This window comes from Brienomyrus brachyistius, chromosome 8 (genome assembly GCF_023856365.1).
Source record: "Brienomyrus brachyistius isolate T26 chromosome 8, BBRACH_0.4, whole genome shotgun sequence".
In the NCBI taxonomy this organism is placed as follows: domain Eukaryota; kingdom Metazoa; phylum Chordata; class Actinopteri; order Osteoglossiformes; family Mormyridae; genus Brienomyrus; species Brienomyrus brachyistius.
This window is the reverse complement of record NC_064540.1, coordinates 22,788,593-22,807,725: the sequence shown is the minus strand read 5'-3', so window position 1 is coordinate 22,807,725 and position 19,133 is coordinate 22,788,593. Positions and strand designations below refer to the sequence as shown.

General features: G+C 43.1%; 1 protein-coding gene across 6 annotated transcripts; it reads left to right on the top strand.

Annotated features, from left to right (window-relative positions):
- The first annotated feature begins 1,642 nt into the window (after nt 1-1,642).
- Nucleotides 1,643-18,942, top strand: mmel1 (membrane metallo-endopeptidase-like 1). Of its 6 annotated transcripts, none has more exons than XM_049023953.1 (24): nt 1,643-1,843; nt 3,826-3,992; nt 5,284-5,328; nt 7,577-7,636; nt 7,823-7,984; nt 8,455-8,535; nt 8,714-8,809; nt 9,042-9,160; nt 9,657-9,722; nt 9,820-9,954; nt 10,102-10,191; nt 10,293-10,429; nt 10,633-10,726; nt 10,837-10,965; nt 11,105-11,203; nt 11,771-11,854; nt 12,190-12,293; nt 12,422-12,480; nt 12,658-12,777; nt 12,886-13,019; nt 13,262-13,327; nt 14,042-14,137; nt 18,636-18,712; nt 18,811-18,942. In XM_049023953.1, the coding sequence occupies exons 2-24, from the start codon at nt 3,836-3,838 to the stop codon at nt 18,908-18,910; spliced, it is 2,310 nt and encodes a 769-aa protein (XP_048879910.1). In that variant the 5' UTR covers nt 1,643-1,843; nt 3,826-3,835; the 3' UTR covers nt 18,911-18,942. The 6 variants fall into 6 exon arrangements, with proteins under 6 accessions (XP_048879910.1, XP_048879909.1, XP_048879913.1 ...); XM_049023952.1 differs by lacking the exon at nt 1,643-1,843 and adding an exon at nt 3,298-3,692; XM_049023957.1 differs by lacking the exons at nt 1,643-1,843; nt 3,826-3,992 and adding exons at nt 4,299-4,900; nt 5,001-5,114.
- Nucleotides 18,943-19,133: the final 191 nt, after the last annotated feature.

The following is a 19,133-nucleotide window of genomic DNA, read 5'->3' as shown; positions in this document are numbered from 1 at the left end:
ATTACCCATAATTTGTGACTGTTTCCTGTCTTGTGCTCAACAATGGACTGGTATTTCCCACCTACATTTTCCCTTGTGCTGCTTGAGAAAGGCTCCAAGCTCACTGCAACCCCATCCTGGATAAATTGTTATGGATGATGCATAGATGATGGATGCACGGTATGACTCAAATAGATTGTTATTTTGGCTCTGAGATAAACATCCCTGGTTCATCCCAGCAAACGACACCATATCGACATGGTAAGTAGAACCCAAGAATGGGAAGGGAGTCTAAGGTGGATGTGCCATTTAAATGGATGAAAGTTCCTCTAGGTACTGGTGACACAAACAGCCTGATTACTGTTGATGAGGAAAGTGGGGGTTCGAAACTAATGATGGGCGGAGTTTTCCAGCTGTCAGGCGCAAAAGCACTTTAACCACTTGTTGGCTTCTGTTGAGTTAAACTAATCAGCGATTGATGGGGCTTGTAAATCTTGCCCACTGTGGGTTTCAAAGCCTCCTTTTGTGTCAGGAATTTATACTCCCAATTCAGAACTTCTATGATTCAACTAAGGCAGTGCTTCTCAAACCAATTCTCAGGGACCCCCTGATGGTCCGCGTTTTTGTTCCCTCCCAACTCTCAGAGAATTGAGAGGGAGCAAAAACGTAGACCGACTGGTGTCTCTGAGGACTGGTCTGAGAAACACTGATCTAAAGATCATTCTCTGCAGCTTTGAAGGGCCCAGCTCAGCTCTCAGTTACCGGGGTGTTTGAAGGGCTCTGTCCCCTTCAGGACAGACAGGAGAACCATCAGTGAATATCTGGTGCTGGCTGGCTTTGCTTGGTAGAGCGGGTGCTAATTACAATGTTTAATCAAGCCCTTAATCAGCTGGGAAACTGCAGCAGCAGCTTGCGCTGGGAACCGTGCCATCTTGGTCTGGCACCTGGGCCCGGTTTAGACCGGATTGCTTTGCGATTCGTTTCCCTGTGGGATGGAGGCAAGAGTTGAAGAATAGACCTGAAGCTGAACCCGGACCTGACCCACTATTGTCCCTCAGAGGCTTATTTGGAACACAGGTTTGATGGTACTAGGCTCCTGCGAGGCGTCTTGTCCTCTTTCTGTTCCATCATCCTTTCATCATGCCGACTACTTCCTCCCATCTCCCATCCCGCCTGCACTCACAACAGCCCCTCCCCCGTGCATGTCATTTTTTCCCTTCTCTTTCACTGAACAGCTGAGAATCCTCAAGGAGAAGCACTGTGTATTTGTGTGTGTGTGTGTGTGTGTGTGTGTGTGTGTGTGTGTGTGTGTTTGGGGGGGCGGGGGGGGGGGGGGTGGGCGACGGAAGGCAAGACTGGTAGGAAGCGGGAGAAGAAGCAGCAGTTTCTTTCGCCTCTGCACCCCCTCTTTTCCCCTCTTCCTCCCTTCTCCTGTCCCTCCATCACTCCCTCGTTCCCCCATGCTGTACCACCATGCCCCTCCTGATTACTCATTATCGTTGCCGCTCTCTCTCGCTCACTCCCTCTATCCCTCTCTCCCTCTCCCTCCCTCACCATGGCACAAGCTGCACAGCCTCTCTGTCCGACCCTTACGCCCCCCCCATCCGCCACCCGCCCCCCCTCCCGCCATCCCTGCTCCTCTCTCGCTCACTTTATCAGAATCACACCAGCACAGGTGCGCTGGCCCATCAACCCAGCTCGTCGTCTTTGGGCGGGCGATGGCGCCGTGGGGGCCACTTGCTAGGGGGCTGAGGATCTGAAAATCTGGAACAAAAAGGGGAAGGCCAAGGAAGGAACAACTTACGACACGGAACCACCTTGGACACTGGGCCCGGAAGAAGGGACTTCTGTTCTCAGCGGGCAGGTAGGAAGCAGAAACCTTAATCAACACCTTGCATGTTGCCAATGTAAAATTGGAATCCTGATCAGGTTCATTCGCGAGAATGATGAGATTTATGCTTTTCAGAGGTACATCTTCACCCCTGGAGTCGAGACACATCGTGACCCCCCCATCTCTAATGTGTACAGGAAATTTTTTTAACAATATTAAAGGGAAAACTCACTAAATGTTTTACAAAAATATTGATTTGCACTGCACTAAAATTGCCTTTCCTGTGCCATTCACTGCGCTTTCGCTGGCATGCAGGGCACTGAGCGAGCGGGTAAATGCTGTGCTCAACGGTGCGGCCCACAGATATGGCTCAGCTGTAATTTTCAGTTGAGGGACGAGCTAAGCAGAGACATTCTGCATATAAGTACAGAGTCACCTAGTACATACTATCCCCGGGAATATCAAAGCGTATGTGTGCTTTGTGGATTCACGGTTTGATTTCAGCTTGTGTCAGGAAGGAGCAAGGCAAAGAGCAGGTGTTACAGGTATAAAATCAGGTAGCCAGAGTGTGACCCCCCCCCCCCCCCCCCCCCAAAAAAAACGCATCCATCACTCCGCTGCCAGATTTGTGCCTATAAGTATTCATGAAGGGCGGCTAATGAAGGAGCAGCCGCTGGTGATGATCCGCAGTGCCGTTCGTCTCCGCGGTGACAGGAGCGCAACAGGCCGGTAGAGGTGCGGTCGACAGACACCTGCTATCCTAATAATGTATATTACGCATCCCTACTCTGCCTTAATAACGATATACAAATGATTGTGTTCGTATTTATAAACACACGTATAATTGAAGAAAAACATGAATCCAAAATTCTGAATTCTTAAATTATGATTAAATTCGGATTAAAGTCATAGGTATAAAATCAGGTAACCTGCCGTTCCGATTATCGTACAGTGATTTAGTAGGATACGGCAACATCCTGTTGTTTTACAGGGAATATCCAAATTTTATGTTTTTCAAGCCGACCGCAGTAAATAAATAAATGTAGGCCTATTTTTTGTAACAGGCAAGAAACTGGAGTGTCTGTGGTCTGTTGAAGTTGAAGCAAAGCAGAACACCATTTAAAAACCGACAGGTAGAAAGTGTCCACCGCTTCATCTCCCGTCCTTGATATCTCCTGCCCTCTGCTGTTAATATTTGTATAATAACATTATTGGTTTGCCGAAACAGGTACAATTATGTTTTTCCCTATAAAAGCCAAAACAGCTGTCACTTTAATTACCGTAGTGACATCCGGCAGAAATAACCTGCTGCCCACGTTTCTTATTAAAGCGAATAGTTATTTTCGTTATGATTTCATTTCTTCGCCGAGTAGGCCTACATTATAGTAACAATATTACTTCTATTATTAGTATTTTTAATAATAAATATCTATTATAAGAACAATTATTATTATTATTATTATTAAGAATAGGCTACCATTGTTTTGTTTTACACATGTGGGATTTATATATAGGCTAACTTTAACAAGTAGCCTACTACAAGTCAGAAGCATCCAGACCAAAAGCTTTTTACCATGGTTCAAATCGATTTTTGTAAAGGTGAACTAGTGGGTAATTTCCCGTAACCACTTATCAACCGTCTAGTCTGAAGAGCAGACCAGTTCATACGTCCTTTAGAGACAACTGAGAAGGTTCACCGGCTTCTGTCATCCCTTCCGATACCTCCCACGCCAAAACCAGTCTTCTTAATGGGTTGGTACCTGATTCATCAGTTAGCATACTTTAGCCGGCAGGCAAAACGGTGATCAAACAGGACAGATATCCATAATAATCGGATGTTTAGGGTCATTATTAAACGGCACGCCTCGAAAATAAATTTCAGGTAATTGTACAGATTACTGCTAATGAACTCCGTTGACTGCTCCGTCACACGCACACGGCTCTTTGCGCATAAGTGTTTTCCATCACTGGCTCTTTTAATCTCCCCCACTGCCTAAATACCGGTACTTTTTCAGCGTGCCAAGAATGGGTAAATCGGAAAGCCAAATGGATATAGTGGAGAAATCGAGTAAACCGGGCAAGCGGCGGTGGAGCGCGGCCGAGGTGGGACTGTCCGTGCTGCTGCTGCTGGTCAGCTGCGCGCTGGCCGGACTGGTGGTGCTCTATGTGTCCGCGGTCAGAGGTAAGACCGGGCTGTACCTATCGACGCGCACGTCTGCAGAGCGATCAGGCACCAAACGGTCAATGACACACAGAACCAGGGGAAAATTCTCGTAGGATTTGCAGTAGTTGTGCTATTAATGTATTGTTCTCGGAATCCACGACCAAAACAACAATTCTACCTAATACCGGAGCCAAAACACCCCCACTTAGGCTATATTGGTTTTATGTTGTTTTTCAGAATTACATCCCATGACGAATCCAGTAGAATGTAGTCAATGTGATATAAGTACTAAAGACGACGGTTAAAACCGTAAGCATGTTTAATTCTGTTTCTACACAGTAAAATGTATACATGATGAGCATGCGAGTTTTAGTATCATTTTATGCAGAAACTCACGCTGCAACACATTTGCAAAATCCCCTGTTCCTCCGAAATCGCTTTGCAGAGGCTAGTATGCGGTAATTATACATGTACATATACAGAGAACTGCCGCACTATTAATCAAAACGTGCTTTCATGGGAAGCGCAACTGCGCCTATTTGCTTATTCATCAACCAAATCTATATATTTTAACATGTTTCCACCACGCAATAAAAGAGTAGTGTTTTCATTGGAAAGGTATTGCAAATCTATTCACGTCAAATTTATAAATTGAAATTAAACGTCCATGCTGTACAACTTAGAAGTTATGCAACATTAAGCATAATTTAGATGTAAAATTTGTGCGTTGCTTTAACCAGTTTAAAGTTGCGTCAATAAAGTTGGCTACATTTAAAAAAAAAAACGTAAATATTGTATATCATTGTGTTTGCAACGTGTGATGAAAATGTTTTCTATGAGCCAAGATTCACTGAATCATATATCAACTTAGACCAGTTTAATGCACGTCGAGGAAACAGTTAGGCCTAACTAAAAATCCTGTAAATGTAGGCTTATTTAACCTAACAGCAACCCAGAATATTATGTAAATGCAACTGTTCTCAAAGCCTTGTAGATTATACAGATGAAATATTGTTTTTTTTTCAGTAAGGTCGCTTTGAGTTAGCGAATGCTAGGTTGGATGGAGCTACAGAACATTTAAACACTTTTATTGGGTCCACAGTCATATCCGTGGTAGACATATTCTCCTGAACGTCAAAAGTTAAGAAAACGCAGTTTTATTAATAATTAGGCTATTATATAATAATTCTGTTTATCCGCACTGATAAAGAACAGCATGCCAACGATATCTGATGTATCGTTAATTTTGTGCTAGAAAAATATTCGGTTGAATCTGCTGCTTCAGTTTCTATTTGAAATTTCACCACAGAACGATCGAACAGAGGAGGCCTTCCCAGGAACTCGGTAATTGACGGTAAGTCGTGAATGGAAGGGAAACTGGGTTCACTTACCTATCAGTTTCGAATAAGTGAAAAACGGTGGCCAATGTGGGTACAGCTACGGGGGACTGACCCGCGTACATGTCACCCTCACCGACCGCCATCTGTTGCCATTTCCAGCGCTGGGTTCAAGAGGTGCTATCATGATATTATAAACCTAGTACAGCAATTCAGTTGTGTAAAGTTAAGTTAGTATGCTACTAAACAGTCAAAGGAGACGTTGAAAAAGGAGAAAAGAAACATATGGTGTGTCCAGTCGAATGCATTGGTTAGGAAAGATATGTGTTGGGGGGGGGGGGGGGGGGGGGGGGTCATAGTGGGTTAGTGGAGCTTCTCTGCTGGTTTTGAAGGCTCACAGACGTCATGCATATGAGCTTTAAACTGAGCTTTGTGGTGCCAGGACGGAATGCAGGGCACAGATGCCAGGATGGCTGCACTGACAGGGTGATCATTCTGCTCTTAAATGCTGCTCCAGGGCACATCTGGCAAGAGTGCTTCTCCGCAGAGGTTCTTCAGCTTATGGTCGATTGGCTTCCTCTTGCACTCTCTGGCGGCCCTTTTCTTTATTCTCTAGTCCTTTCCAGATTTCAAGGAAAGCAATAGAGGCTGATGAAAACTGGTGTAATGTAATTATATTCTACTTCTAATTGCAGCCTTTGCATATCGCAATATTTTAAATTCCCTGTGGTACAGAAAAGGGATTATTCTGACCCATCATAAAATAGGACATTGCAACATTCCACTCTGCTATACACAAAGACAGGTATATTTTCTGTATCTTGAGCAGAAAGAAACTGCTTTAAATTCATACATCAGAAAGAATTAACCGAAATATATAAGAAAAGCTAAGTTAAAAAAAAACCCAATCTTTGAGCCAAGTTATAGTTTAAACCCCAGAATCTGGAATTATTTTACCTGTTACAAATATTTGATTGCTTTAAGATCTGTTAAAATTATAAGCATAGTGTCTTATTGATAGAAAGAGATTGGTGTGCAGTGGAATTTAAAAAAGGTTGTTACATCAGCATGTGATTCTGCTCTTTATTAATTATACAGCGGTACCTTGGAACACAAACTTAATTCATTCCAGATGACTGGTCGAGTTGTGATTTGGTCGAGTTCCAAGTCAGATTTCACTTATAAGAAATAATTTAATTTATTTTTAAAAAAAGCATTAAAAGTCGATATAAAACTAATACATAAATGAAAAGGCACACATATAAAAGCGATAAACATGAAATAAATGACAATCCCATACTCCAAAGCAAGAGCAGACACACATGCACCACCTTCAAGTCTTGCTATAATTTTTTTTTTTTAGTTCTATAGGTTCACTACTTTCATTTCACCTTTCTTAGGGGCCATGATTACTCTATTACTAAATGTTCTGCAGATAAAGCACCAAAAAAAAATCATACCAAACACATGAACACAGCTTTCGCACGTCAAACTCGGTCGAGAGGCACCGCGAGACTGAGAGCGATATGTGGGCATCAGCTTCCTAGTAGGCCAGTTTACCTATATGACAGCCCATCATTGACGCGTCTTGATTGGTACAAATTTTAGCAGGTCTGTTTTCTTTTGTTGTGTTTCAAATTTTTGGTTGAACGCAATTCGACCCATACAAGCTTTAGTAGGAATAGTCGGTTTCCAAGATTTTGGCCGAGGTACTAGTCGAAAAAAATGAAACAGACCTGTTCGATGTGCGAGTTGCTCCAGTTAAGGGGCACTTGAGTTCCAAGGTTATACTGTCTATCAGGGTTGGGGCCATTCCAGATTGCATTAATCAATTCCAGTCCAAATCAGCAAATAGTTGGGATTGGAAAAAAAAAACTACTGGGAACAGAATTGGAATTGAATTTGAATGTCAGGGAAATTTAAACTCCAACTCCAGTTCCATTTGCTGATTTGGATTGGAATTGATGAATGGATTCCAGAATGGCCCCAATCTTACTGTATATACACCAAATAAAATTGATCCCAGTGCTGAACCATGTAGAACCCAAAAAATAAACAAAATAGAGTATAATGCTATTTATTCATTTATAAATTAGACAAACAATCCAAATCCTAAATCAGTCAGCACTACTAAGGAATAAATCATTTAATGGTTATAAACAAAAAATAAGTTGTAATTGTGCGGGAATTTAGATAAAACAGCATATTCAGTAACTAAATGAACGATTAGGTCTGAGCTCTTTCTCTACCGATTTGCCATTCTAGGTGTGCTGTATCGTCCCAGCATTAACAATGTGTGTACTACTGCAGACTGTGTCACTTCAGGTGAGTGTCCCAAGCCCAGTGTTGTTCCCCTCTCAACTGCCAGTGAAACCCAAAGTAGAGTTCAGGCAATATATCAAGTCCTGAGTAATTTAAACATTTTTGTAATTTTCTTCATACTGCTGCCAGCATAGTCAAAACATATGCCAAGATCCTGTATTCTTTCTCGCTCACCTTCGTGCCCTCCAGCTGCTCGACTCCTTCAGAACATGAATCCCAAGGTGGAACCTTGCCAAAACTTCTACCAGTATGCCTGCGGGGGCTGGCTGGACAGACACGTGATCCCAGAGACCAGCTCCCGGCATAGCATCTTTGACATCCTGAGGGACGAGCTGGAGATCGTGCTGAAGGGTAGGGCTCTCTACCCATTGCCCTAACAAACCGAAGATCCAATCCAATAACACACTACTGTCAGCGTGATCTACACTGGCCCAACTGAACAAATGACAGAAACTATATAAACTGTGTGTACTGTGGTTACCGTGAAAACAGAGAGCAAGTTAACAATATATGTTTGAATTGTCTTTATAAGATGAAATGCTATTTGGCGGGCTGGTGCATTGATTTAGTGTTATGCAGTACTGTTCTCATTAATTATCCACACAGATGACACTGTCAGAAGGAAGTTCGGGTTAGTAGTTTAGGGTCATATCTAGTAACTAGGAATTGCTCTTTTGATTTCATTTGGCCCTTGAAGAAGATGATCCACACCAACAAGGCCCTTCTGCCATTTATGTAGGATATTGGTGATAAACAAAGATTATCAATCCTGTATGTCACATGAATCTTAAGGGTCTGTACTGCTTTCAAATTCCTGACAGGGGTCCTGGAAACCCAGAGTGATCTGGACCGAGAGGCCTTCAAAAAAGCGAAGACCCTGTACAGTTCCTGCATGAATGAGAGTGAGTCTAATGCACAATGTGACCACAAATACACAAATAATATTGAATGAGTTAAACACATTCATAAAAGATCTTCCTGATTGGACAGTGATGTTCCAAAGTGTTGTGTTATGGACTATTGTCTTTTTTTTTTTTTTTTTTTTGATTGGCTCATTACCGCCCTAACAATGCCCTGCAGGCCTAATTGAGCAGCGTGATTCCCAGCCTCTGCTGAAGCTTATCGACTCCATTGGGGACTGGCCTGTGGCCTCAGAGGAGTGGAACAGCACAGGAGGTGGGAACCCAGGGTGTGCTTATCAATTCCTGTGGATCGATTGCAAAAATTCCATGCAGAATCACTCACCGTGGAGCTCCCAGGTTTGGGTCTTTGCGGATAAGTAGAGCAGCAGAGCACTGGGTTCGGGGGGAGAGTAGTTGTCCTCCCTCAGATGTAAGAGTTCTGACAAGGACAACAGAGCTCCCTGGGCTCCTGGCTTGTCACACAGTGTACTTGGGTCTCCTTCTAGGTGAGCCGTGGAGTCTGGAAGACACCTTAGCCATCCTCAATGCTCGCTTCCACAAGAAGGTTCTGGTGGACCTGTTTGTGTGGACGGACGATCGTGATTCCAGCCGACACATCATCTATGTAATGACACCCCTATATTGTTGTCGACCTTTCGGGGTCTTGTCCTCCTTGAAGCACTTTCAGGGAATTTTGTACTTCATCACAAACTTGTTGTTTATTGATTTGAGAAATAATCCTGTATCCCTACTAACTAATTAAAGTGCATCAGCAATGATCTAGAATAAAATCTTTTTGGGGAGGCATTATGAGAGGAACTCATTTGTACTCTGTGCATGTATTGCTTGTTTGAGGGAGTTTTACTAACACAAAAATGTTCTGAGGGCAGAAGAAGAAATAATTGGTTCAGAGAGATAACCAATCTGATAGTAGAGGAGGTAGGTCCAAGTAACTAGAGGAGGAGGGACCAAGACAACTGATTGGTTGGTCCTACCTCCTCAAGTTACTTGGACCCACCCCTACAATCTGATTGGTTATCTCTCTGAACCAATCATTTCTTCTTCCGCTCTCAGAACATTTTGGTGTAAGTAAAACTCCAATGAGTGTATCGTTCCCACAGATCGATCAGCCTGGGCTAGGGATGCCGTCAAGGGATTATTACTTCAATGATGGAAACTACAAAAAGGTAATGCTTCTTTTTCAGTCCATCTTGAACATTATGAAGTGGCATTGCTCCAATGAAATGAGGTCAGTAAGTGCCTGGTCACATGCTTCTGTGACAGGTACGAGAGGCCTACTTCAAGTTTATGGTGTCCATGGCAAAGATTGCCAGGGAGGACAAGAACCTGACGCAGGATGATGAACATGTCTGGGAGGAGATGACACTGGTGATGGAGCTGGAGACTGACATTGCTAATGTGAGCGTTCACTGACAGCTTCTCAAACACTATGATCACTTGCATTGGAAAGTTGTTCCTACACCATAGACACTGTATTTTAACATGCTGACACGGATATGGAGATGGGGTCATGTCAGCAGGCTGCTGTCCCTTGTGTTCACGCAGGCCACGTCCCCCTCTGAAGAGCGACAGGATGTCACGTTGCTCTACAACAAGATGACGCTTAGTGAGGTGCAGGAGACCTTCAACCTGAATGTATGTCAACTCCCAGCATGCTCGGTGCTTGACGCCCCAACACAGGCTGGAGAGGTGCGCACTAAAAACAGTGTGGCTCTTGATTGTGTGTGGCAATGCAGGGCTTCAACTGGACTCGGTTCGTGCGGGGTGTGCTTTCCAGTGTGGGCCTCGATGCGCAACTGGAGGAAGAGCTGGTGGTATATGGCTACCCCTACCTACAGAAGCTGAGTGATGTGCTTGTGAAACACGACACAAGGTAACATCTAAGAGAGGAGATGGGCGAAGGCTGGGCGGCATACAACAATCTACATTATAAAACTGCACCGTACAGACACGGCACGTGTTTCATTGACCTGCTTTTACATTAATCGTCATCTTTGATAGGCTTTTGTACTATGATGCGTGGTTGCCTGTTTGTAGTCATTTATGAAATAAGTTGCTCTATGCTTCTTCTAACAGAACTCTCCAGAACTACCTCACTTGGCAGCTCATTATCGAACGGGTTAGCAGCCTGAGTCGGCGTTTCAAGGAGGCGCGAGCTCACTACAGGAAGGTAAGGCAGAGGCAGAAGGAGACAAAGTTACAAGGCACTTGTTTTAAACGACCGCGTCTCAAAGGTATGTTTTTTACGTTGCTTGACATGAAATTTGCTTTGGTGTTCAGGTACTGTATGGCACGACGGTTGAGGAGGCACGCTGGCGAGACTGTGTGCGCTACGTGCAGAGCAGCATGGAGAACGCGGTGGGGGCCCTCTATGTCCGCGAGACCTTCGCTGGGGAGAGCAAACGCATGGTGAGACTCTTGTGCACAAAGAACATCCATGGGTTCCTTTTGAGCTACTGGATGAGGGAGCCTGTGCCTCTGTTGACATGCCTATGGTGGCGTGTGAGTGCCGTGTCGATTATTTAAAGCACAGGTCACTCTGGTGTAGGTAAAGGACCTGATCAGCAAGATTCAGGAAGCCTATGTGGAGACACTTGAAGAGCTGACCTGGATGGATGCACAGTCTAAGGAGAAGGCCAGAGAGAAGGTGAGGAGTACCTCCACAGCAAGATACTTACAAAAGGGGTCTACTGTCTTGTTTCTGGAGGCCAACTTTCTTCAATTACCTACCTGACTGATTAAATCAGTGTTTCCCAATCCAGTCCTCCGGGACCCACAGACAGTCCACATTTTAGCTCCCTCCCAACTCCCAGTAGGGAGCAAACACATGGCCTGTCTGGCAGAGAACTATGAGGGAGCAAAAATATTGACCGTCCGTGGGTCCCTGAGGACAGGGTTGAGAAACACTGGATTAAGTCATTAATTCTGTACTTGTAGTAGTTTCAGCTGAATTACTTCTTACACCGACATCATTAGCTGTTTGAAGAGAGTTGAAAGAGGTGAAACACACTGACCGTAAAGAGCAGGACTTGATACACTCTGCACTACTGACCCTGAGCATGTGTCACCGTGTTCATTTACCCGTAGACAGAGGGTCAAAGATAATTAATGGTGTCTCTGGTCTGGTCAGTGCTGAGCAAATAGTGAGTGGTGACCTTGCATGTAGTAGCTGATGTACTGTGAATGACACATTACTTGTCCTACTGTGATACAGGCTCTCTCTATCAAGGAACAGATAGGATATCCTGACCACATCCTGGAGGAAGGAAATCAGAAGTTGGACCAGGAGTATGCTCATGTAAGGGCTGGAGGAGTCACGACTGGTTAGAGCTACATAAAAGCATGCATATTTTATCTGATGGATGCATGGTTTTAGGTGATATTATACATCAGGAGGTAGCACTGATGGCCCATAGCTTCAGTTTTGTGGGGTCTGACCCCAGCTGTATGTGTGTGGTTGGTTACTTATGGTTAAGGTTAGGGCTGGATGAGGTCATCATGTTGGGATTTGGGTTTCTCCTATATAAATGAATGCAGAGTCCCCACAAAGATATAATTACAATCGTGTGTGTGTGTGTGTGTGTGTGTGTGTGTGAAATTGACATACTTCCTCTTGTCCTTTTAACCATGAAGCTGAACTTCAGTGAGGAAAACTACTTTGAGAACATTCTGGAGAACCTGCGCGCTGGGGCACAGAAGAGTCTGAGGAAGCTGAGAGAACCAGTGGATCCTGACTTGTGGGGATAAAAATTGCTTTTACCATGATTTCCAGCAAACTTCCATAATCAGAGAATTTGTGCAGGATTTATACTATGTATCTGGAAAAAAACCTTTAACCTGTCACCATAAATCTCTACATTTCCAGATGGATCATTGGAGCTGCAGTCGTCAATGCTTTCTACTCTCCTAACAGAAACCAGATAGGTAAGATGACCCTCACCAGGAAGATCTTCATACTATTTTAAATATGCCTTCAATATCCTGATATTTCTAACTTTCTGAGGAATCTTCTTGGGGAGTCTTCTGAGTGTTCATATAGTCAGGAATATCACATCCCTCTGTCCCAGGCCTTTCTTCTCAGTTGGTCTGTCTGTCCAACAGTTTTCCCTGCAGGGATCCTGCAGCCCCCGTTCTTCAGTAAACACCAGCTCCAGGCCCTCAACTTTGGTGGCATAGGGATGGTTATTGGACATGAGATCACCCACGGCTTTGATGATAACGGTGGGGTCACGGCCTGGATTCGCGCCTTCACTGAAAAATATTATGAACCCAATATAAGCCCAGCTTCCTTCAGACAGCAAGGTTGATAGTCTCCTATTACCAACGCAGGGCGGAACTTCGACAAAGATGGCAACATGAACAACTGGTGGAGTAACTATTCAGCAGAACATTTCAAGGAGCAATCACAGTGCATGGTTCAGCAGTATGGGAACTTCTGCTGGAAGCTTGCAGGGGGTCAGAATGTGAGTCTGCACTGTTAAAGCTGCAGTACAGTATCTAGTATGCATGTTGACTTTTGTGTAGAAGTGAGAAGAATTGTTTATATAAATGTAACATGTGATGTACAAGATGAGGCCAAATTAGTTAGCTGGTAAGGCATAGAATGCACCCCAATGGTTGAGCAGATGAGTTCAAGAAGAGTGTTCGGGCTGGTGAAAGTCCGAGCTGCATGTACTGACAGGCATCTGACTCGGCTTTGTTTCAGGTCAGTGGCATCAGCACATTGGGGGAAAACATAGCAGACAATGGAGGCATCCGGCAAGCATACAAGGTAGAGGCACTGGCAGAAAGTCAGATGAGTGTTGGATGCTAAAGTTTACTGAGCACCTAAAATAAATTATTTGTTTTGTGTATTTGAGATATGTGCTTGTTTACATACAGCAATAGAAAAAATGAAGAGACCACAGCATGATTTGTTTCACTTATTTCTCTACTTATGGGTGTGCATCTTTGAATAATATAACTGCAGCCTGGCTCCTCCCTGCTTCTCATTAATGAAGGGCTTCTTCCTTGCTTTATGGGACTTCAGTCCTGCTTCTAGGAGCCTGATATGAACTGTCCTAGCAGTGCACTTCACACCTGCACTTAATGTTCCCCATTCCTTTTGAAGGTCACTTGATGTCATCGTATGATTCATGAGAAGCTGTCGGATAAGTTAACAGTCATCTCTGCCATTAGAATGTAGCTTCCGCCCTTTATTGTCTCCTGCTTCACTTTGTTCTTGTGTACTGCTGTCTTAGAAATTTTGAATCTGGAAGCAACATGCCGCCCAGTGCAGCCTTCTGTCAGCAGAACCAGGATTAAACTTTGTTTAAAAATATAAAGTCTCTTAATTTTTTCTACAGCAGTATATGATCATATTTGTATGTGATGTATGAGTGTCCCATTATATTAGTCTTTGTATGTATGTATTAACATTGTATTAACATTGAGTGTGTGTGGGGGTGAGTATGGCTTTTTTAGCATGTGTGTCTATCTGTGTCAGGCATACATGAAGTGGGCGGAGAGAGAGGAGGAGGAGCCACGACTTCCAGGCTTGGAGCTGGACCACAAGCAGCTCTTCTTCCTCAACTTTGCCCAGGTGTGGCGCACAGAGTGAGATGAGCATTAGGAGTCTGGGTTACATTCTTGGTTAGTAATTAGTGGTAAATTCAGAGAGAAACCAGGAGGTACTTTGGATTACAGGTACAGGTCATACCCCACATAGACCTCGAAGCTGTCATTTCTGATTCACACAAAACATGATCTACTGTTATTGCTCTTCTGCTCAATTATTATGTGTGAGTTGGGGGAGGGGACAGCAAAGCGACAGATTTATGCAACTTTCCGTATTATTTGCGGATGTCAGGGGACTTCCGGCAGAGGTGGGATGTCTGCGTTGTATTTCCGTGTTGAATGCAGACCAAGAGAACAATACTAAAGCAATCTCAGCGTGCAATACAGAGCTGACGGTGCAGAATGAAGCGTGCTAATTGATGCAGCAGCGTGAAGGCGATGGCCTTACTGTCCTGATTGACTAGGAATGTCTGAAAGATTGACTAGTTGATCACCATCGGCTGGTTGGCAACCACTGTCTTATACCGTTAATGTGCACTGGAAGTGACACAGATGCAGGTCATTCCAGGTCATTCCAAGTCACCAAGACCTCCAGTTCATGTTATGGATTTCCTTGAAACAATTCATGTGAAAACTTTAAAATCTTAAAAAGTTTAGCCCTCTGAGATTTTTCAAGATTCTTTGTATGTGTATTCTGGTCCTCATCAGTTGTTGATTTTACATTGGATTGGGTTGAAATTTGTACTGAACATTCGGGAAACCATAAGGATAATTTGCAATATGTATTCATGTAAATAGTTGTTGGTTTTACAATAATCAAATTACCCAAATAGAGAATCTTTATTTTTCAAAAATGAATATCTCCAATAGCTTTCACTTTCTCCCAACCAAATTTGGATTCTGTGTAGTATTAATATAGTTATATTACTAGAAGTTAATGTTACTTAATCTAGAAGTTATTTACAACATAAAAAAACCGAGTGCCACGGATCTTGCTAAATATAGCTTCAGAGCAGAGAAAAAATGTTGTGACATATATTGACTGTATGTTTTTCCAAGAAGGATTATTCTAATTTCTTTGGAAATGTGTTAATATTCATTGCTGGATAAACATAAAAGAAGGAAAGACATTATGATACTTCTTCATCATTTGATAATCATTTGAAAACCCCTAAAGCGTCATACTTCTCACTGGCTGTAACACAGCATTCAGTGGCCTTATTTCATAAGCAGGCTCAGTATTTATACTTGTTGATTTCACAGTGTTCTACCTCTGTGGTGTACCTGTTTTTAGAGGTTCTGGAAATGTAAAGGTTACGTCTTGTAATGGTTTGGTTTGTTACATACCCGAAGATGTCATCTTATTTTGTGTCTGTAAAAATATTAATTTTAGTTTCTTGACTCAGAACGCATATATTATTTTGCAGTTTCAAACTTTTATTAACTAATTTCTGATATCATCAACTCACAGCATTAGAAAACAATAAAGCAAGTATTATCCCAGCAGAAACAGGATTATTGCAAAATGGATCATAAAACAAATCTAGATGTATTTAAAAGAGTAAAATCCTAAACCATTTCACCATTAAGCGGTTTGGTGTGAGAGTGAGATCATGGAGCCCTGCTGTATTAGGAAAAAACTAGAATAAGAAGAAAACTGCCACGAGATGTTTGGCTAAATTGGGAACAGACAAGGGGGCGGCATGGTGGTGCAGTGGTTAGCACTGTTGCCTCACACCTCTGGGTCACATGTGTGTGGAGTTTGCATGTTCTCCCCATGTCATGATGGGGTTTCCTCTGGGTACCCCGGTTTCCCCCCACAGTCCAAAAACATGCTGAGGCTAATTGGACTTGCTAAATTGCCCGTAGGTGTGCCTGTGTGAGTGAATGATGTGTGAGTGTGCCCTGCGATGGGCTGGCCCCCTATCCTGGGTTGTTCCCTGCCTCGGGCCCATTGCTTCCGGGATAGGCTCCGGACCCCCCGCGACCCAGTAGGATAAGCGGTTTGGAAAATGGATGAATGGATGGGAACAGACAAGGAACTATTGAAAAGTGGATGTTCTGACTTGGCTGGTGATGCCACAGTTCATTGCATTACCAGAAGTACTTTTTGGTGAAAGTTAGCTGTCCTCAAAAACAGCGTTCTGACTCCCTCAACTTGCATCCCAACGGCAGGGTCAGTTACTGAGGACCATAAATACAGAGATAGCAAGAGTGCTTACAATAAACACATGACAGTCCATCAAGCCTGTATAGAAGTGGTGTCCTCCATGTGTGATAAAGGACATAGAATTCAGTATTGGAGCAAAATCTGATGAAGATGCGCAGATGACTGAATACCAGTATCTGCAGGCCGGGAAGACACACAAGCTATGACATCAGTAAATGATGTGGAAATGAACAGAATGAATGTAAGTGCAGGATTTTCTCCCCTGAAGCACAGTGCTTTCAGCCAAAGAGACAAAGCCAGCAGTAGGAACGCGATCGTTTTGAATTTTAGCAAACCGTTACACATGAAATTGCTCAATGCCTTGCGATGGATGTACCCAAGCCGTTACACATGAAATTGCTCAATGCCTTGCGATGGATGTACCCAAGCCGTGTGAGAGATGTGAAGTCTTAGACAGGATCATTGATTTATTGAAAGAGAAAATCAGTATTTTTACATGTCAGAAGCAAGTCGACATGCTAACTTTAGCACCATCAAGCCGGTCAATTGCCAAGACTGCGTTAGTGAGCACTTGGATTTTGCATACAGTGTGAATATGTTGTTTAACTTGAAACTTTATATGCTCAGACTGACAAAGACATTTGTGTTTCTCGGCTTCAATAAAAGTTCCATTTTTAATATTTAATATTCCATGTTTCTGTGGCTCTCTCCATGGTTACAAATGTAAGAAATGCTCCTTTATAGAAAATTATTAAATGGTGAAGGAATAATATGACATCTCTATATTTTTATATATCTGCAATGAATATTAACACTTTCCCATAAAAAAGTTTCAAGAAAATTAGAATAATCCTTCTTGAGAAAATATACAGTCAAATTGTGTTAGAAAGTGGGTTTTTTTTTCAGCTCTGAAGCTATATTTAGCAAGATATGTGACACTCAATTTTTTATGCCGCACCAAAAAAACTTCTAGATGTAATAGAACTATATTAATACCACACAGAATCAAAATTTGGTTGCAAGAAAGTGAAAACTCAAGTGAAAATAGAAGTTTTCACATGAATTGTTTCAAGGAAATCCATAACATGAACTGGAGGTCTTGGTGACTTGGAATGACCTGCATCTGTGTCACTTCCAGTGCACATTAACGGTATAAGACAGTGGTTGCCAACCAGCCGATGGTGATCAACTAGTCAATCTTTCAGACATTCCTAGTCAATCAGGACATTCAGACCATCGCCTTCACGCTGCTGCATCAATTAGCACGCTTCATTCTGCACTGTCAGCTCCCTATCTATCTGTATTGCACGCTGAGATTGCTTTAGTATTGTTCTCTTGGTCTGCATTCAACACGGAAATACAACGCAGACATCCCACCTCTGCCGGAAGTCCCCTGACATCCGCAAATAATACGCAATGTCGCATAAATCTGTCGCTTTGCTGTCCCCTCCCCCAACTCACACATAATAATTGAGCAGAAGAGCAATAACATGTTTTGTGTTAATCAGAAACAAGACAATTTTGATTTAAAAATGTATCATATATTTAACTGTGAAAGAAAAATATGGACATCATGAAAAAAATTATAAGCATTGACCCCAAGGAAAGAGATGGAAATAACAGAGGTAAACATGAAAGATTTTGTCCAATAAATCATTGTGCACAGACACAGATGGCCAAAAATAATGTAAATAACGGGGAGAAAAGGCAGGGCTAAACATTTTTCAGTTCACCAGGCTAATCATGGTGCTTTCCCAAAAACTTCTCATAAGGGAACCCAGACACAACAGAATTTGTATGAGTTCTGCTGTAGCTAAAACACTTATTTATGTGTAATAAGCTGGAAAATGCAATTAACAACATTCTGTTGTTGACTGCAGATATTAGGATTACGTTTTATTTGTTGAACATATGCTTTTAGGCAAAGCAACATACAATTAAGAAAGTAGGGTGATAATCCTTGGAGCATTTGATGTTAAGGCCCTTGTTCAAGGGCCCAACAGTGAAATCATGGGATTTGAACTGGTGACCTGTCAGTGACAAGCACAGCAGCCTGAATCACTGCGTCACACACTGCCTGAGAGAGCGAAGGCATGCGGGACAACTTTTTGAGCAAAATGTTGCCAGGCAACTTTCCCACTGATATTGGACAACAAATTTCCATTTGAAAAACTTTGATGTGTGGCGGGCAACATTTCACAGTCGTGCAGATCCAGATGACTTGCCCTTTGTTTCACCTGGTTAGCAGTTGCCCAGCAACATGGCTTAAAACCTTGAAAGTGCCTGGTGATATCAACAGTGTCAGCCCAAAATGCTTTTCAGTGCAATGAAGCTCATCTGGCTTGTCTTTCAGGTGTGGTGCGGCTCCTATCGCCCCGAATATGCCAGCCAATCTATCAAGACGGATTCACACAGCCCCCTAGAGTACAGGTAAGGTACTACAATAAAAACAATCATTTAAATAAGTACAACAGCGATGTAGCACCACTGTCAACTGTTCTGCTCTCTCTCACTCTGTCTCTCTTCAGAGTCATGGGTTCCCTGCAAAACTTTGATGCTTTTTCAGAGGCATTTCACTGCAAGCAAGGCAGCCCCATGAACCCTTCGGTGAAGTGCCGGGTGTGGTAGCCAGGGAAGGGTGGTGTAGGTGGTGTAGGTGGTGTAGGTGGAGGGACTTTATCTGTTTGATGGTGCACCCACACATGGCCTGACACCATTACACAACACTGGTAACAATGCAAATGTGGATGTTTACTGTCTGTTTAAATTCATAAGACCAGGGCTGACAGCACCCTACATACCTACAGCTGAAGGGACAGAAAACGCCTTTCTGGTTGTTAGCATAACCAGT